The sequence below is a fragment of the Echinops telfairi genome, unplaced genomic scaffold (assembly GCF_000313985.2).
Source record: "Echinops telfairi isolate 266 unplaced genomic scaffold, ASM31398v2 ScPeMD7_7467;HRSCAF=8505_1, whole genome shotgun sequence".
Taxonomy (NCBI): Eukaryota; Metazoa; Chordata; class Mammalia; order Afrosoricida; family Tenrecidae; genus Echinops; species Echinops telfairi.
This window is the reverse complement of record NW_022111368.1, coordinates 17,966,819-17,990,327: the sequence shown is the minus strand read 5'-3', so window position 1 is coordinate 17,990,327 and position 23,509 is coordinate 17,966,819. Positions and strand designations below refer to the sequence as shown.

Sequence of the window (23,509 nt, the reverse complement as noted above, 5' to 3'; positions counted from 1 at the left end):
TCTCTCTCTCTCTCTCTCTCTCTCTCACACACACACACACACACACACACACACACACAGAACCAAACCCCCTGGCCCTGAGCTGATTCCAACTCACAGCTACAATCTGTCAGGGTGGACTGCCCTTTGGGTTTCTGAGACCACTGGCGTTTTGTGGGAACATTCTCTGAGGAGCGGCTGTTTTCGAATGGCATACCTTGTGGTTAACAGCCCGACGGGTAACCATTGAGTCCATCAGGGCTCCGTTATTTAGATACAGCACATAAAAAAATGTGCCGTTTCAACCAGTATTGAGTGCACACACAACTCGGTGAAATTAAGCATATTGCTGAATTTTTCAAAAGCTAAATTATAGATCAACTATTTCAAAAGCGATGTTGATTCTGAAAAATAAAATACAAGCATACCTTTAAAAGCACCGGATGAAATGACCTCTGAGTTATTCTTTCCTTTCTGCTGTGCCATGCTGTGGTTTTATGGACTGTGGTCTGTTCTGCAGACCCAGCCCAGTTAGGGGCTCCCTGGGCCTGGCGAGTCACTTCTCAAGAAGGGGCCGTGAACTCACACGCACACCAAGTGCAGACCACGGAGGGCCCTCCCTCCCTAAACCACCGTGTCCAGATACATGAGAAGCAGCCGTCAGTTCATCTCTGAAAGGTTCAAGCTATTCATGAAACACACTTTGCTCTTTGATCCTAATGCCAATCTTATCCTATCCATTGGAAGGACATGTAAGAGGGCTTTTTAAAAAAAATGTAAGGAATGTTGGGTTGGTTTGTTTTTGTATGTAAAACAGATTTTCCTAGGTTATCAAATTCTCCATATGTGGTTTCATTTGTTAAAGAGAAACAGAAAAGAGAGAAGACTTTTATAAACCGATTATGCACATTAAATTGATTTGTGGATTTGTTCAATTTTTAGATACTGCTTTATGCAGGATATGGTACTGTTGTGGTTCTGCGTTGGGCTGCGAACAGCAGGGTCAGCAGTTCGCCACCACCAGCTGCTCCACCAGAGGAAAACGAGCCTCTTTCCCACGTGAAGAGTTACGGGCTCGGAAGCCCACGAGGGTAGTTCTACTTCGTCCTACAGAGTCACCGTGAGTCAACTCGATGGTCGTGAGTTTGAGACGGGGTCCAGACAATAAAACGTGGATTTACACTTAGGAGGTAGGTGTCAGTATATAATAAAAATATGAATTCTTTACTAAACCGACACCTTAATCTTAACATCACAACGCCACTTCTGGGTGATGAATCTCACTGCTCTCGGTGCAACTGATAATTCTAGAGTACCTCCACCAAGGATGGCACGTGCACCAGAAAACAAGTACCACCGACAAATGCAGACAGACAGACAGACACACACACACACACACACACACACACACACACACACACACGGAATACTCTGCACAGGCATAAAGAATGATAACAAGCCTTGGTGGCACAGAGGTTTCATGTTGGGCTGCTAACTGCAAGGTCAGCAGTTCAAAACCACCAGCATGTCGGGCAGGAGAAAGAGCCAGGCTTTCCACTCCATAAAGAGGAGGACAGGGCAGCTGTCCCTGTGAGTCGGAATGTCACTGTGGGTTGGAATCCACTGGATGGCAATGGGCTTGGTTTTTCGGTGTTCTCAAAATCTAATCTGAATCCAGAGGACTTCAGACTGTGTGACATCAAAGTCAGTGACAAAGGACAACTACAGTATGATCCGACTACAATAAAAAGACCAGAAATAGGCTTATAAGTGGCAAGAAACACTCTTTGCTGGTCCCCAAAGGGAGAGGGGGACTCACTTTCCAGATGGTGGACACTGGTAGTGCTGGTGATGGGTCAGGCAGTTCCGGGCAGAGGTCAAGTCAGCACAATTTGACCAAGGGCAAAGCTGACACTAAGAAGCGCACAACAATGAGGGGCATTTTTGTCCAAAGCCACATGTACAGTTTGGCAACAGCTTTAATAACAACCAAAAAATAAGTGTGGGTATGTAAGTAGATATGCATGCTTATACAGGTAAGCACGTATGAATATACAGGTATGCGTGTACAGGTGTTCCTGTTGGCAAATGTAGCTATACATGTGTGTGTGTTGCCTATTTATTCATAGGTACTATAAAATATTTTTAAAAGCATGCGGGGGGGGGGGGGGGGAGGGGGGGCCCGGTTATGGACACTTACTAGACTTCACCAGACACCTCGCAGGATTGGGTTACTGGTTTAAGGGCTTAGGACAATCGTGGCAGGTGCGGGGAACAACTTGGTCTATTAACATAACATAGCTCATTAAGATAATGCTCTGTGGAGCCTAGTTTGGTGAGTACCAACACCTGAGGTTGCAAACACTTGTGAACAGCCATCTAAGCTATAGCTATCAGTCTCTAGGGTTAAGGAGCAAAAGAGAGGTAAGAAAAAGAAAAAAACAAAAACCAGACTCAAAGAAAAAACAGGTCTAGCAGGACTGAGTCCACTCAAACGATAACCTCACCTACATGGACACCAGGGAGAATGGGTCGAAAAAACAAAGAATAAAACCCAAATTTTAAGAAAGGGCAGGCTTAGTGGACTGGTAGAATATAGAAGAAAAGGGTATCCAAGATTTTCCCTCTGAGACAGGCTTGAAGCTTGGGACTCAAACCCCTCTCAGAGATTACCTATCGCCAAACGACAAGTGGCTCATGAAATGTATGCCATCACCCTAACGACCGTCCTCCTCCTCCTCCTCCTCCTTGCAACCACCTCCACCAGTCCTAATGGCCACTCTTCCTCTCCCCGCGTTCTTAACCTGGGGTCGAGACCCCTTTGGAGGTCAAACGACCCTTTCACAGGGGTCACCCGAGTCACAACAGTAGCAAAATTACAGTGATGAAGTAGCAACCAAAACAAATTTGTGGTTGGGGGTCACCGCCACATGAGGAACTGTGGAAAGGGCCGCGGCACGAGTCAGGTTGAGAAGCTCTACTAGACCGAGACGAGGAGGCCGGGGAGAAGGGCGCTAGCTGAACGCACCTACCACGAGACTGGGGATAAAGAGAACGCTGCCACACCGTGGAAAGGAACGGCGCCCTTGAACGAGAGATGCAGAAACTACTAAAACGAGAACCTAGCTTCCTACCGAAGTTTCTCCAGAAACACAAGGACATGTTTAGAAAAACAACAGAGCAGCAGTCACGAATTCTACTACTTCTGAAACTTCGTATGCAAGCAACACAACTGCTTGTCCCTGGCGCCTTCCCGCGTGCGCTTTTGTAAGCAAGTGCAGAGGTGCACAGCGCTGGTTCTCGGCACCAGGGACACCACATCAAACTGTGGGCGATGCTCTCCTGAACTCAAAACTCAACCAGCAGTTCTTTGAAACAAGAGCTGATCTATGCCAGGCTCCTCAAGCAGCCTAGTATGAGTCTTGTTTCGGGCCAAGAAATAGAGCAAAAGGTTTTAAACACTTTCACTATAGGGATCTTTTAAATGTTGGTATTTCATTAAAAATTAGAGAGAGAGTCCCAACAACCCTCTTCAAGAGAAAGGTGGTGGGGGTGGGGGGTCCTGTGCTTGGTTTGATGTGGCCTATTATTTCCTGTCCTATGGAAATGCCTGGAGCAAGACTACTTGGCATCCTGATGGCCAAGCATTGCTGGGCTCCTTTAGGATTCCAGACAGACACACTCGGGAAGATGATGCCACAGGCCGCAGCCATAAACTACTCAGGGATCAACACCCAGGATCCACCCTCCCCATTCACACAGAACCAGGTGTATGCGCTGAGCTTATCCACAAGCCCCCCACGCCCACCCCCTGAACCCTCAAAGTACCTGCTTCATATAGGCATAACACATGGTCTCTGCTACACGTTTGCCTTCATCGTAACAGGCTCGGGGTCCTATTGGATTCACGTGGCCCCAGTAGTCCTCACTTTGAGGGTGGACTTCAGGATCTATGGATGAGAGGGAAAATGAGACTTTGCTTTCTCATTCTTGCATGCGCACTGATGAAAGGCAGATCTGTGAGGTGACAACGGGCAAGGTAAGCATTTACAAATGGTGAGACATATATGGAAAAGGGGCGTTCGTTCAACGCTTTAAAATCAAGTCTGCGTTCTAGCCAGACATGGTGGTTTTACATCTGGTGGTAAGTACTAACAGTAGCTGTGTATTTGACAGAAAACAAAGATTAATTGGAAGATCGAGTGTGTCAATTTCAAATCTTCCACTTGCTCCCATAAATTGGCATTAACTTTTAAGCTGTCTGGAAAATCAATAAAAACAGACCTACTGCCATCGAGTCAAAGCCAACTCACAGCATCCCTATATAATGGGGTTTCCGAGGCTGTCAACCTTCATGGGAGTAGACAGCCTGCCTCATCTTTTTTGTGAGGAGTGGCTGGTAGGTTCAAACTGCTGGCCTTGTGGTTAGTAGCCCAACGCAAAACCCATGACACCACCAAGACTCCTTTTAGAGTCTATACACCTAGTCATTAACTATAATCTCCATAAAGAGGCAGATGGTTTACATCTTACACTTACAAAGAACAGAAGAAAAATACAAAAACATGTACTTCGAATTAACTAGGAGTTTCAAAATGAAATCTTTGTGGAACACCAGGACTTTCAGACATGCCATCACCAAAACAAATCTGGGAAAACCGGAAGGCCGGCCTAGTGTGGGCAGAGGCGCAGAATGGTCCAACGGCTGATGAATCTTGTTCCCGTCACACTTACACTTTATAGTTCCCAATTCCTGTTTTCCTAGTGTGTAAAATCAGGTCTCATTTTAAAATGTTCCCAGGGAACAGACTATTTAAGGAAACTTAGCCATAAATTAATGCCCAATTTCCCTGGTATCCTAGGAATTTATACACACTCTGAATATGGCTATGCTGTGCACTATACACATCTTTGCCAAGAAATCTAGGAAAACAACACACAAGAAATCTACTCCATTCATTCCTGCTCTTGTCCCTGAAGTTTGACTACCGGCTCATTTGTGAAGGGGCAACGTGAGGCGGGGCCTGGGTCAACAGACAATCTCTCAGGTCAAGTGGTTTTGCATCTTTTCCTATGTATGGTTGAGCACAGGTCTTTATCTGCTGTCATGATGCAAAACACCCTAAACGATGAGAAAATGCCCAAGGCAACTGCTCTGGGAGAAGAAAAGAGCTTGAATTCATGCGGACGTAATAGATGATTGATAGCAGACCTTACTCTGGGAACTTTTGACAAGGGCTGGGCAAGTCAGACCTGAGTGCAGACGGTAACAGATGAGACAGAGGATGAGAGAAAAATCTCGTACAACCAAACGCTTCCTGTTCACTGGTCACTGCTGAACTGAAATGCCCACAGTACTAAAGCTTATGACAGAGTTCCCTTACAGAATCATGCCATTACTTGACAAAACCATTAATTTAGAATAAAAAATGACCTCTTATCAGTTGTCCCTTTCCAGCATTTTGCCAGGCTAAAACACAGCTGTATATATCAACAAGCACGTCCAAAACGTAAGCTTTTTACTTCATTTATCAAATTCAGACTAAAGCAATGGGTGAATGCTATGGATTTCCCTGAAAGGAATGAACAACCCGAAGGAACACACACTCATGTATCTTTTCAGAGAAGTCTTAATCCCTGTTGTTTCTCCACTCCTCTGTCCCTTTGTCACACTGGTATAATGCTAGAAGCCACCAGTATTTCAAACTCCAGCCATCATGACCTGTCTCTCCTGATAACATGTTCAATGTCATATACGATGAGGTCTTGCTATCCCTGCTTCTGTGCATGGAGCACTCTGGCCATGCATCTTCCAACACAGATTTGTTTGCCTTTTGCCAGTCCATAGGACTTTTGATCTTCATCTCCAGCACCACAATTCAAATGCAACGATTCTTCTTTGGAATTCCTCATTCAATGTCCAGCTTCCATGAGCATGTGAGGCAATGGAGAATACCATGGCTTGGGTTGGACGCACCTCAGACCTCAAAGTAACCTCCTTGCTATTCAATACTCTAAAGGGCTCCTTTAGTCTAGGTACTTTGGAGAAACAAATCCACAGCGACTCGTGTATAAGAGAGTTTTATGTAAGAAAATGTGCATCACGAAAACATCCCAACCCAATGCTGCCCAAGCCCACAAGTCCAACATTAACCCTTTAACCCAACACCAGTCCACAAAGTCCTCCACCTCACAAAACAGAGGCAATGATGCGGACTGCAGGAGGAAAGCTGAGTCAGTGAACGAACAAGCATCTCAGCACTAGCAGGGGTCTCCACACGGCTGCTCCAGCACCCAGGGCTGCATCTGGATAGGTCCATGTAGCTTCTCCTTGGGGATGTCTTGTAGGAAGTCAATCTTGCAAGCTGAAGCAAGGAACTGCTAAGGCAGCTGCACCCGGTGCAACCATCACAAAACAAGAGACCCGAGAACTAGAAAGGGGAGGCTTCACCACCCATTTATCCCTCCGCCTTTCAACCAGGCCCACATGTGATTATCGGCCAGGCTGGCACATTGTGGCACAGGAGCATTGATTATGGATCCAAGAAAGGCAAACTCCTGGACAACATCCACTTTCTCTCCGTCTATCATGTTTCCTATTGGTCCAGTTGTGAGGATTTGGGTCTTGTTTACATTGAGTCATTATCCACAATGAAGGCTGAAAGCCTTGATTCTCATCAGCATGTGCTTCAAATCACCCTGATTTTCAACAAGCAAGGTTGTGTCATCTGCGTAGTGCAGGTTGCTAATAATGCCTTCCTCCAATCCTGATGCCACATTCTTCTTCATATAATCTAGCGTCTCTGATCATTTGCATATAAGTTGAACAAGTATGGTAAGAGGACACAACCTTGACGCACACCTTTCTCAACTGTAAACCATGCAGTGGGCCCTTGTATGACATTCACATGACTGCCTCTTGATCCATGTACAAGTTCCGAATGAGCACAATGAAATGTTCTGAAAATCCCCATTCTTCTCAAGGGTAGACACAGTGTATTATGGGCCACACGGTCAAAGGCCATTGTGTAGTCAATAAAACACAAGTAATCATCTTTCTGGTATTCTGATCCATCTGACATCAGCAGTGATATCCCTTGGTCCAAGTCCTCTTCTGAATTCGGCCTGAACCCCTGACAGTTTCCTGTCGATGTAGTGCTGTAACCGTTTCTGGATGCTCTTCAGCAAAAGTTTGCTTGCATGCGGTTTCAATGACACTCTTCTATAATTTGAGCATTTGCATGCCACCTTTCTTTGGAAGGGGCACAGGTATGGCTCTCTTTCAGTCAGTTGGCCAAGTAGATTTCCTGGCCCAGACAAGTCAGTGGTATAGCGGAGCTGGAGGAAAAGAAGAGCGTCGAGGAGAAGGGCTGACACAGCGGCTGTAACAATGGACCCAAGCAGCAGTCTCTATGAGGGTGGCACAGGATCAGGCAATGTTTCTTTCGGCTTGATGAGTCAGAGCTAATTCAAAGTCACCCAACCCAACAGCCACAAAGAAACACGCTAGACAGATGATAAGATCAGGTGCCTGGAGAAAGGTGCATATGGAAGAGATGTCACTGTGTCTCTTTGGTCATGTGACCTGAACAGCTTCATAATTGAACTATTTTAAAAGACTCAGCCCTTTGTACTACGTCAAAATCCTTCCGCTTGTGCTATGTGAAGCCACTCAAAGATACCGTAAGGAATCCACACGGTGCCGTAGGCAGGGACCCCTGTAAGTCTTCTGTTGAATAACTCTTCCCCTAGGACGCACAGGGAGTGGGAAAGGCAGGCGTGCACTCACCTGCTTATTCCCAAAGGAACTGAGGCAGGACAGACAGCCCCCTCCTAACTCCCAAAGGTTTCAAAAGAGAAGTGGAGACTGCTCTCTGCTATACAGGACTTACAAAGATCTAACTGTGTTGTGGAGTCAATCCCTGTTTTGCTCAGCCCTCTCTATTTGGCTCCCTCCATGTCATCTACATTGAGAGCAACATCAACAAAGAATCTCATTTACTTATTTTTTTTCTGTCCCCATGATAAGGTGAAATCCCCACTGCCACCTGGGCTTCCAGGGCATCAACCAAGCCTGCACTCACACTGGGGTGGGGTTTGAAACGAGATCCGTGGATCCCTCTGGCGCTCACTCCTCACACCCACTGAGGTGCATCTGGGCAGGGGTGGTGAAACAGCAGCGGTTGGGGAAATAGGTTCATTTTTCCGGCACAACTCGTTTGTGCTGCTTCCCCCAATCGCTATCGGTTTACAGCGAGTTTATTTCAGGCTCTGAATGCAGTGTCTTCAACTGCAAGTCCTCAGCAAGTCAGACATGCACGGTTTCCACGGAAAAGGAAGCAAGGCCAGCTAAGCCATTTTAAGACATGAATTCTGGGATACGTTCAGTGCAGAATGGTTAAAAAAAGAACCCTTTTGTAAACTCCTAAGTGGCAAACCTGAATTTCCAAGCTAATGACAATACGCTTCAGGAGTGCTGCATAGCTAGTCATAATAATACAACTTTGTTGCCACTATTCAAGGGGACGGGAAGCTCAGGCTTGCCCTTCCTGGAAGTGAAATAATCTTTTCCGTGAGACAGAATGGCAAGGGGGTACAGAGGGCCCACTCCCCGGGGCAGCTGAGCCCCTCACTCACCTCCGTACACCTCCGAGGTGGAGGCCAGGAGAAGACGAGCCCCGACCCGCTTTGCCAGCCCTGCAGAAAGCAAACGCACAGTGAGAAGCGGTGGATGACGGGAGAGACACGGTCATGCGCACATGATGGGTAGCTGATGAAACTGTTTGGTATTAAATCTGATTGTCCATATATCTTCAATTACCCACACCTATCGCGACTGCTTTGAAACCAAAATAAACTCTCAACAAATATGAATCCCCGGGTGGTAATTCACTGGATATTACAGTTGTAAGCAGGGCCAACTGTGCATACCATATGTAAATGAGCGGAAGCCGAGGCACCTAATTGTACCACAAAAAACTGCGGGGCTTTTTCAGCATTAAAAACGCGCTGAATACACTCGGCTTATACTCGCGTATACATGGTAAATGTGGCGTCCACAGGTTTGAAAGAGGCAGGACTTAGGAGTTTCACAAAGACACATTTGTTTCGAATTAGCACCCATTGAACCCACCCTCCCACCACCACCACCAAACAAAAGCAGCCACGGGTGATTAGTAACCTCGGACTCACAGTGATCGAACCGGGCAGAAGGGAGTGCCGCACGAGGCTTGTTTCAGAGACTGGCAATCTCCACGGGAGCAGACGGATGGTTTTGTTCACGGAAAGGCTCATGGGCTTGACGCGCCCACCGCGCAGTTAGCAGAGCTCAGTCCCTGCACAACCCTGCCTCCGCTCAGCATTTCATCAGGCAGAAAGCAAGGTCCTTCTCACCTGACTTCGACTCTTTCCTACTTCCTGCAACACAAACACCTGGCAATTTCTGTGCTTGTGCCCTTCTTTCCGGGCAATATCCCCTTTAACTCTTTCCTTCAAGGCTCAATTTGAGCAACAGCACTTTCTTCAAAGCATCTTGTCAGCCTTTCTTAAGCCCTACCCCGACATTACCTTTCCAGCATTTACCACTGACACTTGAGTAAAGAAAGAAGGCAAAAACAACTTGCCAAAATGATTCCCTTCATGGCGCCCCGACAGGTGCTGAGTGGCACTGCTCCCTTAACACCAGGTCTTTCTCCAGAGGCACCTAACCTTCTGGTTAGCAGCGACCCCGGAACTGTGTGACCCTCCCAAAGGCCTTAGAATGGACTCAATTCCATCACGATCTATCCTTCCAATCTAGTAGTGAGATGCAGACAGAGATCAGTCCAAAGGCTCCCTTAAACAGTGTCAAGTCCACTCCTTCACACTCTGTGAAGTCTGGCACAGAGAAGTCACTTCCCTTTGCCTACGACCTCAGGTTTCCCTCCCGACGCCTTCTGTACACGAGCAGCATCACAGGAGGGTGGCAGGGTCCCACAGCTCCTCAGTCGCAAGCACTCACACAGGGTGACAGCCCCGGTGTTCTAGGAGGGAGCAAAGAGTATGCCAGACACCATTCGTGGGCACCTCTGGGGAGGCCAGGTGACCCTCGTGGCCCTAGCATGAGGGAACATGAACGTGAGAGTACCCAGGAACATCGGGAGAGAGAACCACGGAGAGATGCTTGAGTGAAGAAAGAACAGTTTGCTTTAAAAAAAAAAAAAAAGAAAAAAAAGGTGAGGCTTGGAAGATAAATTGTGCAAACCCCACAATTTGCTCAAGGCAGAGAATGTTCAAAGGATTCAATATAAAGCAAAATCCATAGGCTGCCAGCACAAAGACAGTTTTAATTTTACTCTAGAGGAGTCTGGGAGATAGACCTCGAGCCCATATTATTAAGAGGAAACAATGATGTAGCTTCAAAAGGAAGAATCCACTTGGTCCCTTTCTTCTGTTTTTTTTTCATTAGACTTTTTATGGCAAGATCACTGTCGATTCAAACACAGTTAGAAGACATAGAAGCTCAGAAGCACTGAGCTCTACATGTTAAAAATGCTCAGCCGGCAAATGCGTTATACCTGTGTGGGATGGAAACCTCCCAGAGGAGGAAAACGCAAATATTTCCCACCAACAGAAAAGCAGCAAGACTATGTATGCAGTGCTAGAGGCTGAACACCTGTGAGACCTGGAAACCGAGGCCGTCTTGTTGCTTCCAGGCTCTCACTGAGGAAGCCTGGTGGTGCAGCTGTTACCTGTTGGGTGGCAAACCACAAAAGGTCAACAGTTCAAAACCACCAAGCCTTTTACTCCTGTAAAGAGTTAGTCTCTGCCCCTGGGGCAGTTCTATCCTGTCCTATAGGATCACTGTGAGTCGACACCAATTGGATAGCAGTGAGTTTGTTTTTAGATTACAATCAAACAAAAAATAGATTAAAACTCTAGTGCAGTATCACAGGCAGCTCACCAACACTGACACGGTCAAGATACAGGCCAGTCTCCCTCCCTCCTCAACCTCCCTCCTTTCAAGTATGATACACAAATGGAATCAAACAGCAACTGTATACAAACTTCGGGGCCTGCATTTCCTCACTTGACACAACTCCCTCTGAGAGTCGCCCAAGTGGCTTCAAGCACCAACAGTGCGGGCCTCCTCTTCACTGGGATTCCGTCACTCCGCGGCTCTACCGCACTGTGGCGGTTCCCAGTGGGGCTATTCTGAATGAAGCCGCTACAAACATGCGTGGCAGGTTTTTGTCTGCACATGTTGTTGTTGCTATAAGGAGCCATCAAGTCAGTTCTTACCCAGTGACTCTACGCACAACATAACAAAACACAACCCGTCCTGAACCATCCTCACAATTGTTCCTTTGCTTGAGCTCACTGATATAGCCACTGAGCCAATCCACCTCCGTGAGAGCCTTCCTCTCCACCGCTGCCCCTTACTTTCCCAAGCATGAGGTCTTTCCCAGGGGCTGGGCTCTCCTGACAACAGGTGCAAAATATGGAAGACAAAGTCTCATCATCCTTAACGCCAAGGACCAAATCTGCTTTCTCCAAGGCAGGTCTGTCTTGTGTGCACATAAGTTGTCACTTTTCTGGGATAAATACCCAAGAGGGCCATTACTAAGTCAGAGGGCAGTGGCATTTTTATTGTTTTAAGGAGCTGCCAGGCTAGCTGGACCATTCATTTTATACCCCACCACTAAAAGCATTGAGTTTCCCCTGAAATTAGATGCACTTACATACGCAACGTGCTGAAGTTCGAGAGAGGAGCCCGGGTGGTGCAGCGGTTATACACTGTGCTGCGATCTGCAGATCGAAACCACCAGCAGCTCCCCGGGAGAAAGACTGGACTTCATAGTCCTGCCAACAGTTAGCATCTCGGAAACGCACGGGGCCACTCGGAGTCCGCATTGACTCCATGGCAAGGAGTGAGGAGTTCAAGACGAACCGAGTTGAAGATTTCAAAACCAAGAGGGAGTCTGCAACATTTTGCGGGGAGGAAGGAAGTAAGATTCACAAAGGAGTCAGTCCTGTGACTCTGGACAAAGGTCTCCTCGGATTGCAGCCCTCCAGCACTGCACTGGGGACGTGGTGGAACTGCAGATAGGGGCCAAACCAAGAGAGTCAGACAATTCAATGAGTCCATCTTGCTTGCCCTAGGTGCTCTCAGTTTAGAAAGCAAAGGCTCATTCAGGTCATGGGTTTGGGGTTGGTTTTTTGTAGACAAACCACTCGCACTGCTGCTTTTGTCCCTGCTGTTCCTGGAAGGCCAGCAGCCACTCCTCCCAGACCTGCAAGTCCAGGTGTTAAGTGGAGTACAAAGCCCCAGCTCTAGAGTCACGTCCTCCGTCTGCTCTACGCACATTTCCCTGGTGCCTCCCTTTGGGAACTTCACTTCCGACTCTCGATGACTGATATGACACCCAAATACATCACCTCCCCTGACGGTGCTAAATCTCCCAAGCAGGGCCCTCACCTGTATCCCCTGCCATAGGGCCTTAGGCACAGGCCTTTCGCTCCATTAATACATGCTATCTTGTCAAGTGGCACGTGCTCGATGAGATTGTCGTGCACTGTGTGCCATGTGGGTTGAGGGCAGGGGGTAGGGGAGGGCAGAGAGAGAGACTGGAGCAGGGAAGGAGGGGAAGAGTTTGCTGGTGGCAAGGGCACGAGCAGCAGCCCCAGCTTTGCCACACTGGTCGGCAGAGGCAGGGGCACGGTCCTGTCTACCAAGCAAAGCAGGAGACAAGAACAGGTGCAGTAATGCCCTTCCCAACGAGAAGAAGTGACCACCTTCCTTCAGGCAGAGCGCGATACTTCCGAATGTGTCGTCTAAGAGACTTCAATACCCACCTCTTGTCTCGATGCTGGGTTCAAATTAAAAGTTAGGATTAATTAGTCCCTCCAAAACCCATGTAGATCACTGCTTTAAATATTCCTAAAATTATGGCATTTTTCACTTGAAATTTTAAAAAGGACTTCCTCTCTTCCACTTTCAGGAGGAAGCGGAGGCTGTCAGTTCTTATAAAGATTGACACTGTAAATGTTTCCCAAAGTGGCTAATGCCAAAGAGTGATTCAATCAGACGGCAGTGGGAATGCGAGGAGCAGTTCTGCTCTGCCTGCAGGGGCACTCGGTGTTGGCACGAACTCAACAGCGGTGGGTTCTTCCACGTGGCAGCTCATCCAGCTCATACATAAATAATCGCACATATATAAACATGTGTCAATTCAGCGTTTTCACAAGTACTAGTCATGGACAACCCTCAGTGCTACCTGTTTCCAAGTGATTCCGTCATCATGCAAGAAGCCCAACGCCCAGTCTAGACAATGGTTTCCCGTGCTCCCACAGGAGGTACTCATAAATGGGTCTCTGTTGATTGTCTCCTTCATGAGAGGGAAATAACGACAGTGCTTCAAACTTGTGCCAAACTTACGCATGCCTCTACCTTTAAACCCTCATACATGCGCTTTCATCACAGCTGTGCACCTAAGACCTGGTATGTGAAGATACACGCTTCTCCAAAGCTCCGGTCAACGCTCAGAGAATTTCACACATGAAGACCTTAAGCCTAGGACAGACTAGATCACTGGGATGTGTGAGACGTCTACTTTGTATACGGCAAAGTAAGTCACGCTGAAATAACACCACCAACCTGACGATGCTGGCAGGGGGAGGAGAGAGGAGACTAACGCTACGCTGGGTTACCTTCAGTCAGTCATCTAAAACATGGTCCACAGACTGAGAAAATGACAACTTACCCAACATATTTAAGGTCCCAATTGTATTGGTCTTTAGTGTCTTGATAGGATTGTACATGTAGTTTGGAGGGGAGGCTGGAGAAGCCAAATGATAGATCTGGTCAACTGAAAGAGACGAAATGGAAGCATATTATTTCCAAGGGCAGACAGCAGAATCGGAGTGGTTAGAAATCGCACTGCACGAGGGCTCCAGTTCTGACTGCCGAGCCTCTGCTGAGCTCCTTTCCCAGAGAGCGGCATACTGAAGTTTATTCCAAATAAGGTGTCCCTGTCGTCAGCGGGCAGCTGTGCACATGTTCTCTTAGTCATACATTTAGGGTGTCCACAATAAAAAACCTCAAGCAAAACGCGGACTGCTAAGGAGATCTGCTGGGCCAGTTAAATTCAAGGCAGAGAGGTCAGATGATCGCCTTATTTTGTCGGGGAGGGAGGGGGGGTCCCCAAGGGGCCACCTTAAACGGTTTCTCAACGACTACAGGGCCTTGTTAGGAAGAAGTTCTGAAAAAGTGAAATTGCATTGGTGAGAAAGAAGACAAAGACAGCTGCATAACCCCGGCCCCTCCTCACACCCCCCACCCCCACCCCCCATGATGACAACGTGCGTGGCTCTGTCTTGTAGGGTATCCAGGGCTCTCCCGCACTGTCCTGCCCCTTTGGATGCCTTTCTGATCCACAAGCTCAACAAACATTTACAAGGAAGAGGGTTGAGTGCCCTGAGGATGCGTAACTGTGGTTTTGACAAGGCATAAACAGAGGCGGGCACAATGCTTCTGGGAAGGACCAGAGAGATGGAAACACCACCTTCAGAAGCGTAAAGAACTAGATGAAAGAATACGCTGATACCATAGTTTGCATTTTGACACTTTTACTTAATGAAGGTTTCTAGGATTGCATGGTAATTGTCCCTGACTTCCCCCCTAAGGTATTATTACTACTATAGCTTTCACCAAATTCAAATCAACATGTTATTATTGACAGAAACTAATTTTCAGTTTATCATTAGAAGAACTTTAATCCAAAATAGAAAGCCTACTTATATGGAGCCAAAACATGTGCTGGGCCAATTACTTAAGTCTTATTTTGCTCATAGTAGAGTCAATGTGATTACAAATTAGGGTTGTTTTTTTTTTACTCCTCACTCACAAAGATCTATCTTAGAAAAACCATTCAAAACATGAGATCTTAGATCTTTCTGACTCAGATGTACTTTTTTTTAAATTTGTGAAGTAAATCTGTCGTAAAAGCAAAACAAAGTAGAAAATAGCTTTTCCCCTCATTTTATATATATCCTGTACATAAAGTAACAGTTAAAAAAGGTGGCTTTTAATGTCACGAGAATGACTTTTAAAGCTGGGCTCTGCAAAACTCCACAGTAAATAGGCGTTAACTTTAAGACCCCAAAGCAAATCCTTTGCCATCAAGCAGATTCCCACCCATAAAGACACTACAGGACGGGACACCCTGGTCCTGTCAGGCTCAAACGGAAATATTTTCGGAAGGCTGCACATCTTTCTCCCACAGAGCAGCCAGTGGCTTCTGACGGCTGGCCTCCATTCCCCAGGGTTCCTCTACTTTAAGATCACCAGCCTCGAACCGTCTGCACCAATCACTCATCAGGGAGCTTCTGCGGGCTCAACCGCTTCCTGTGGAATAGCGGTGGTGAGGAGATGTATGGTGAAGCCACCTCTGTGGACGTTTCTGGTCCGTTTCATTCCATTTTAGCAACCAGGGAACGCTGACACACCCACCGTCCACTAGAGAGCTGAGAAATGGGGATTTTAAAACACTGTCAAAAGCGAGCCTCCCCTGGACACAGCTTCTGCCCTTACACAACAGAGTAGCAACGTGCACCTTTCTTTGCCTCCCCGCCCCCCCCCCCTCCCCAACCCCCCCCCCCAGGTTCCTACCCATGGTCGGTACCGCCCCCTCCGCCCACCCGGTGTTGAACTGCTCTGGCTCAAGGATGGCGGACAAAAGGGGAAATCTGACAACAAACAGGCAAAAACGCGTTCTCATGAATTCTGCTAAAACGTTCCCCGAAAATCCTCCCACCCCCAACACCCTGTCTTTCTGATAATCTCCCACTCTATAGAATGGCGGTCGGAATCGGGGGGTCACTTCTGCATCCAGGCTGCTTACCTGACAGCCCCCTCCCCAGCCCCACCGCCTAGTGGAGAGGGTTCGAGGGCAAGTGTCTGTCTTCAGACAAAGGGGCACAGAGGGCACAGTGCAACGTGCCCCAGGCTTGCGCTCCTTGTCACACATTCTGCTGAGCGCCGTCCTTCTAAGTCTGAGCGCATGTCAGGGAGCTTAGAGTGCAGTCCCTTTCAGGCAAGAATTCACTGGTGGCTGGCCCCCCGGCAAACACTGGGTTATTCTATGGAGATGGTATACTTGGTGTGTTAGGCAGGTTTGTCTGCAGAAGCAGATCCAGTGACACTCATGTCTGTATAAGAGCGAGCTTTATCTCAAGAAGTAATTCTACTATCAAGAAGGCATCCCCCGTCAGTCCAACTCCAGTCTGTAATTCTCTCTTCAGAGTCACACGGCCACATGCCATCATGCATGTGGCGGGGAGGTGACGGCCGGTGGGTTAGAGCTCCCACCTCTGTCGGTGTCCACACAGCAGCTCCAGCAGCTCTCAGTGTCGGGTTGAGTCCCAGGAAGCATGAGGGTGATGGGGGAGTGGGAGATGCGCCGACACTTTCAGACATCTGCAAGCTGGCATTGTATCATCTCACTACCGCATTTGGGAAGAGGTTTCAGGTACTGCCTAGGCCAAGAAACTGCTAAGGCATGGGCCCAGTAATGCTATTTTCCCTGTACCAGGAGTACCTCCAAGGGGAAGGAGGCAGCAATAACATATGCGAAACTACAGGCCCCATCTTCTGAGTAACCGCAAAGGCTCTCTGCCATGAAGATTCGTGTGAGGTAATGAGAGTACGAGGGAGAGCTCTCCATTTTAAATATCTCAATACACTTGGCTCCACAAGCATTTCCAAGGAAAGCAGAAGTAAAAAGAAAACAAAAACAAATAATGTGTTCTATTGGGCAAGTCTGCTGCAAAGGGTCTCTCCAAAGTGTTCAAAAGAAAGACTGATGTTGAAGACAAGGCATTTTCAATGGCCTCGTTGGCAAGCCAAGCACAAGACGAGCAATGTGTATGCTTTTGAATTATGACACTGGTGGAGAATACTGACTAATCACCCCATGGGCTGCCAGAAGGATGTGTAAATCCATCACGGAAGATCTGCTCAAGGTTTTACTCCTCAGCACTGTTCATCTTTCTACCTTCTGCGCTCTTATCTCAGGCATCACTTGAAAATCGTGGTTAGGTACCCACGAGTCGGTACGGCTGCAACGTTCTTCAGAAGCAAGGGTGGTGAGCCTTCCTCTCCTGTACTTGGGACACACTATCAAGAAGGAAACCCTCAACGAGACGGCACTGAGCCAGCGGCTGCAACAAGGGGCTCAAGCAAAGCAAGGGCAGCGAGGACAGCGGGCCCAGGCCTGCCAGGTGTTCTGTTCTGTGGCACACAGAATCGCTGGGCATCAGGACTAACCCGACGGCACGGAACGACAAGATTTCAAAGTGACATTTAAGAAAAGCGAGAACAGAAGAAGATGGGCAAAACCGTGAACAACAAGCTGAGGTCTGAAGGGAGTGATCTGGGGGTGTGTAATGGCTCCCCTCCCGCTCTCCCTGCAGGGTGCATCCGGTTTCTGCTCCGGAGCCACTAGATCAGTCCAGCGATTCTCCGTACGTGCTCTTGACCAAGTCACCCACAAAGTCTCCAAAAGAAAGCTGCCCGGGCACACCCCTACAGCCTGACCCAGCTGCTCCAGTGGGCAGATAGATGCGGGAGCTTTTCATCCACACATTCTAAAGAGGCGAGTTTGAAAGTTACTGAGCTAATGAAAAACCAAACCAAACCCACCGAACCAGTGCTACAAGGGAAAGAGGTATCTTTAGAGAACTCAGCAAACCGAATCTCATCGAAAGTGCCTGTCGATCATGCACATTACCAGAAAGGGTCTCGCCAAAGAAAAGGAAAGCAAATATTTTAACTGTTCTCCCATTCCCATGTGCTCTTTTTAACAGCTAGAGACAAAAGGCGGGGTCTTTAGTCTATAAACTGTAAGTTAGCACGGTAGGATTTGTTTTTAAAATAAAATCTCACAAAACTCCCACAAATGCCGAGGCTATTTCATTTTTTCATCCAATGGATAGATACGACCAGTGCGAAAAGTGGATCGATTCTTACCAGTGCTGCTTAAAATTAAGTTCAGGGACTTGTTTAATCGGCAGGCCGTGAACTCACATGCACGGGCTGGGCTGGGCTTGGCTTCCCTGGGGCAGCCATGATAGAGTACCCCAAAGCAGAGGCTCTCAGAGCAGCAGTATTCAGGCCAGGTATCAGCAGGGTCATCTTCCCAGGGAGAAGTTGGAGCAGACCCTTGACTCTCGGCATAGCTTTGTTGCCACCTAGTGTCTTCCCTCCGGAGCTGTCTATCGTTTGGGTCTCTTCCTTTTTCTAAGGACCCCAGTCATTTAGGATTAGAACCCACCCTACTCCAATATGGCCTGATGTTAAATGGAAAACACCTTCCAGGGCTAGTTCCAAACAGCCACGTTCGTCGGTACCAGGGGTTGGGACTTCAACATGTCTTTGGGGCTAGGAGCAGGCGACACAGACAATTCCATCTATAACAGGCACTGGGCTTCCTTCTTTCCAAGAGCCTCCACGTGCCTGTTGCTCGCTCCAGTGGGACTCTGCCAGACTCAAACCAGAATTAATCCAGAGACAACTTCAGCTCTTGATACCACACCTCAGAGCAGAACTGGGCTATCCCTGTACCGTGTGATCGCTTCCCACCTGCTGTGAAAACCACCAGCATTTCTGCTCACAGAAGACGGGCTGCCCCGCGTAGCCCAAAGACAGCGTACATCAATGTATATGGGTGGTGTTCTTGGCAAACAAACCCAGCACGTATTTTCACTCTGGAGGTAATGACCTACGCAGGGCAAGGAAGAAAACAGAGTAGATGATTAAGAGGAAAACAAGTTTGTCTCAAACGTAATGCGATCCTAAGATGAAGCTGCTCACTTGTCTCCTGACTGACACACACACTGACACACACACACACACACACACACACACAGAGCCTGTCTCTCCCCTGTAATTCTCCACAGAGCTTTGCACTCCAGGGGGAGGGCAGTGCTCTTCCAAGGGCAGACCTGCCTCAGTTACCTCGAAGCGTGTACAGATGTGACTCCGGGGACCTGCTACAGGTCTGCTGGATCTGAATCACTAAGTGGGCCTGGAAACCTGCACTTTAAAGTAAATCCCGCTACAAGGTGCTTCAGCAGGGCCCAGCCTGGAAACAGTGAAGAGATGGATCTTAAATCGGGACTCACATTTATTTTTTTTATCCAGAAAGCGATTCCACTCCCCTCCGCACCTTTTTAAAAACCATTTTGTCAGCTTAACCTTACGGTGGCTCCAGACCCATCTTCACAGAAGAGACCATGCGGCCAAACTTCTGGATGGTTATTTAAGCAGCAACTCGGATGCGTTCTGTTTAAGATAACCTTGTTATTACCCCAAAGGCCAGGTCTTCAACAGCCCCATTTCTCCTACCCCCACGTGTCCTGTCTGTCACATTACCAAGCAAGCAGCAGGTCACCTTGACAGCTAGCTCAGCTCTACCCTAAAAAGGACACTGCCCACGCCCCCCATGCCACTCCCTGTGGGTTTCATTCATCTGGTAAGGAATTCTGAACAGGAAAGAAGGGGGAAACTTCGAAAGGGGCAGGAATTTATCTGCAGGGAAAGGTGTTATGTAAATACCAAGCAATCCTAAGTACCAGGAGCTCTGGAATGTAAACGCTCACAGCCCAGAAAAGCGGCTCTCCAGTTCAAAAGTACGCTGGAAAAAGCGCAAGGCTGAAACATTCTTAAGTTGCGGCTGGAGGGGGGGCAAACGGGAGAGAGGCAGGCATGGCCATTCATCTGCTGGCCGTGTGCCTCCACATGCTGACCGCCCAGTCAACCGCGTGACCTTTTCACATTGACAAAGGGCCCTGTGCTCAGCCAGCAGAATGGGAACCTTATAAAACGAGTCTAAAAGAATTCATGCTAATTATCAAGGAAACGATAAACTGAACAGTGAAACAAGCTAGTTCTCCACTCCCCCCCCCCAACACACACACACACACACACACACACACACACACACACACACACACACACACACACACACACACGGGAGTCCCTAAAAATAGATGCACAACGGGCTACCTCCCAGAGGGCAGACAGGCTATTTTTGGGATGACAAATTCTCCAAGGGGGAAACCCAACCAGCCTAACCACAAATGAACTTCCATGTCCCCACCCCCTGCCCCTCCTTTAAGGCCGAGTGGCTGGGAGATAAGAGATGGGCTGCTGATCAGAAGGTGAGAGGCACAAGCCCACCGACCACTTCTCGGGAGGGGAACTGTGTGCTCCCATAAAGATCGATGGCCTCAGACATCCTATGTGACGCTGCTATGAATTACAATTGACTACAAGTCCGTGGATTTGTTTGTTTAGATGGGTGGCCCAGCCGGTTATCATATTTAGAATCCACCAGGAAGGCTGGCATCTGGCGTCCCAACCAGAGGCGCCCTGATTGATCTGGCAGCCTCCCTTGGACTGATCAGACACTGAAGGTGCAGTCTGGGCACGCAGGGGGTTTCCCTGAGTTGGAATCCACTTGACAATAATTATTTTGTAAGTGTGCATGTTTTTAGGATGAACTTCACTGTGCCTGAAACCCATGTTAATGAGACATTAATAAGGAAGGAAAAACATGTAGAACTTGAACACCTCTTAGAATAACCCATATCTACAGTTCAGAATGTATCAAGAATGCACATGCGCACACTCATACACAAATTCAGTGTTATCTTCTACCAAGGGGAAAATTCACATCAAAAAACACACTGATTTTTATTGTATTGCAAGTTCTTAACATAGCCCGGTTCCCAACTTCCTGCTTGTCCCATACCACATCCTATTGAATGACCACCCCGGTAAGGTCTAGTTAAGGACTTCCACCTTGAAAATGAAGATGATAGAAATACATTAAACTTTAAGTTGTTTCTGTGTACTGGCATCTAATTTCACACACAGTAAAAGGCCAATCATAGAAATAGTTGCTACAGAAAATTGTTTTTCTTTTTTTTTTTAAATCGTTCCACTAGGGGCTCATACGACTCCCATCACAATCCACACGCACATCAACCGTGTAAAGCACATCCACACCTGGCACACAGACTTTGAACGAGATTTCACGTGCTCCATTATAATGCCACAGCACTGCCCCAAACCAAGTTCCTTCCCTCCACACCAGTCCTTCTGACGGGAAGCAGGATGTATGAAGCTGCAGAGCTTTTCAAAGCCTAAAGACCAAATTTCTCTTGGCAGAGAGAGTAATAAGAGTGGGATTTTGCCCTGACTTCCTATCAAATAATATTTGCTTAATGCAAAGGCAAGACTGCACATGCCGGAGGTCTGGCTTGGTCCCCAGGGACTGTGTGTGTCTCTGTAGTGTTGCCAGCTTGTCGATTTCCTCCACGCCAGTAGCCAAACCCACAGCAACTCCTGCAAACACTGGCGCGTTCGCCGGCCATACCGCCTCAGCGAGAGGCGTTGACAGCGCCGAGCTGCACTTTGGAAAGCTCTGTCTTAAAGAGGCGGGCTCTCTACGCTGTGCAGCCTCGGCTCCCGAGGCTTTTACATGTGCTGTGAGTTGCGAAATTTCTGTACGGTAATCCCACCAAAATATTGTCAGCAGAGCACAGCACCTCCAATGTTTACACAAAGAGGGGGCGGTCCCTCTGGCCGACACCAAGTCTGCCCCACCTTGCCTGGTCAACCCCCTGGGGCTAATCGCCAGTCTCTCCTTCGTTCCCTCTCTGCTACCTGTGCCTCTTTGGCTTCTCACGGGATTTAAGCACCTGCGTTGGAGGCAGGTAACAGAAGGGGCTGCGTGTCTTAGTTTTTGCACCTGTGAATTGGGGGTAAGAATTCCCTACTTCATACAGTCTTGAGAACCAAATTGGTTCATCCTATAATGAGAACTGTACCTGGAATATAGTATAAGTGTTCACGGCGTATATAGTAAGTTGGCGACTGTCATATTTTGTTACTTTCCTGGAAGGTTTGTCCATGATTACAAGTGCCCAATACCTGGCTCTCTCTGAGAGCCCAGCTCTGAATCCCTGTGGAACCTGGTCTCGGGATGCCAATTGGGGCAGCTTTGGGTAGAGGTTAGGGGCTTGATGTGTCAGGAGTTACATGGGTACCCTAACTGGTGATGACAGGGACAGCAGATAGGATACACAGTGGGTGGCTTATGATGGACCCAAAGGGCAAGAAATGTCCAACAAGAAGGGGCAATGATATAAGTTATAGCACAGTGGGGATTTCCTGACAAAATAATGTTGAGGAAAATGGGTATCTGTATAAAGAATCTAATACAGCCACACAATAAAATACAAGGCAGCTGCCAAAAATACAATGAAGCAACTCTCTGTGCATAATATAGAAGGCTCAATGGGATACAATGGGTGGAAAAATTATGATGCAGAGTAATGTAAAATGCTGCTTTCTCTGTAGAAAGAGAAAATTATGAATGTCTATCTGTATTAGCTGACAGACATATCAAAATGTCAGAAGAATACAAATAAATTATTAATGGTACTTTCCTCTGGGGCACTTGGGGACAGTGGGAAGTAGGAAAAGGGGGGGGAGGGGGGGGCAAGAGAGAGACCATGTACATTGTTGTCAACATTTTTTTTTAAGTTGCATGATATTACCTATAAGAGGAAAAGTCAAAAAGTATTGCTACTGGGGGTGCTAGTTCATACAATGTATGAGTTGATTCCAAACAAAACATGCTTAATGATGACTCTGTGATCAGTAGATGGCTGTAGACAAGCTCTCTCAGTCACACACCTGTCTCAGTCTCATCAGCATTCAAAAAGAAAAAAGAAAAGAAAGGATCCAGTCAAAACAGTAGCTTTTGAAGGGGTATGTTGGACCAATTAAACCCAGAACAGAAGACCAGTTGAGAAAGTGATGGCGACTACTTTGGGGGTCCCAGAGACACAGTTTTGATGGAGTTTCAAAGGACACAGGAGGGGAGTCCTACGAGGTCGAAGTGTTAAGAAATGACTAACAGTCCTGGTGAGAAAATGGCCAGGAAAGGTCCTGTGCTAGGAGGTTTTCACCGGGAAGCCTTTACCTGAGCCATCTTGCAGCCCAGATCTCACCCCAAAGACTTCCTTTTGCTCCCCCAAATCCACGAACACTGAAAAGTACATGATCGGCCTCCTTTCCTTCAAGGATGTCGAAAGTGCCATTCTGCTGTGGCGCGCACAGGAGCACAGCCTTCTTCCAGGAAGGGCTGCAGAAATGGAAAGCTCTCTGTCACTGACTCAACTCTGACCTGGGGCGACATGGATGGCGGGCAGTCTCTGGTTAGCAAAGGCTTCTATGAGTTTGTCCCAAGACTTACCCTGCCCTCACACTGCCTCTGAAGCACAGGTTTCACCTCTTTACAAAGAGATCACTGCCTATGAAGCACGGTTTTCGTGTCCTTAGAACGAAACCACATTTAGAAAAATGACTGGCTATTGATAACCACAAGTTGCATGTGGAAGAGAGAATGAAGAACAAACCCAGTGGCAAGGGAACAACAAGCGATCCAAATTGGTGGGGAGGTGGGTGTGGGAGACCTGG

The 23,509-nt window shown here is 47.7% G+C and overlaps 1 protein-coding gene across 3 annotated transcripts in view; it reads right to left on the bottom strand.

Moving 5' to 3' along the window:
- Window positions 1-23,509, bottom strand: part of UXS1 (UDP-glucuronate decarboxylase 1) — a 110,299-nt gene that overhangs the window by 23,514 nt on the left and 63,276 nt on the right. For 2 of the 3 annotated variants that reach the window (XM_004704327.2, XM_004704328.2), the window contains exons 7-9: window positions 13,722-13,826; window positions 8,617-8,676; window positions 3,808-3,929 (exon numbers count right to left, since the gene is read on the bottom strand). In XM_004704327.2, the coding sequence (XP_004704384.1) occupies window positions 3,808-3,929; window positions 8,617-8,676; window positions 13,722-13,826 (287 nt within the window). The remainder of the gene's footprint in view (window positions 1-3,807; window positions 3,930-8,616; window positions 8,677-13,721; window positions 13,827-23,509) is intronic. The other variant, XM_045283908.1, reaches the window with a different exon arrangement.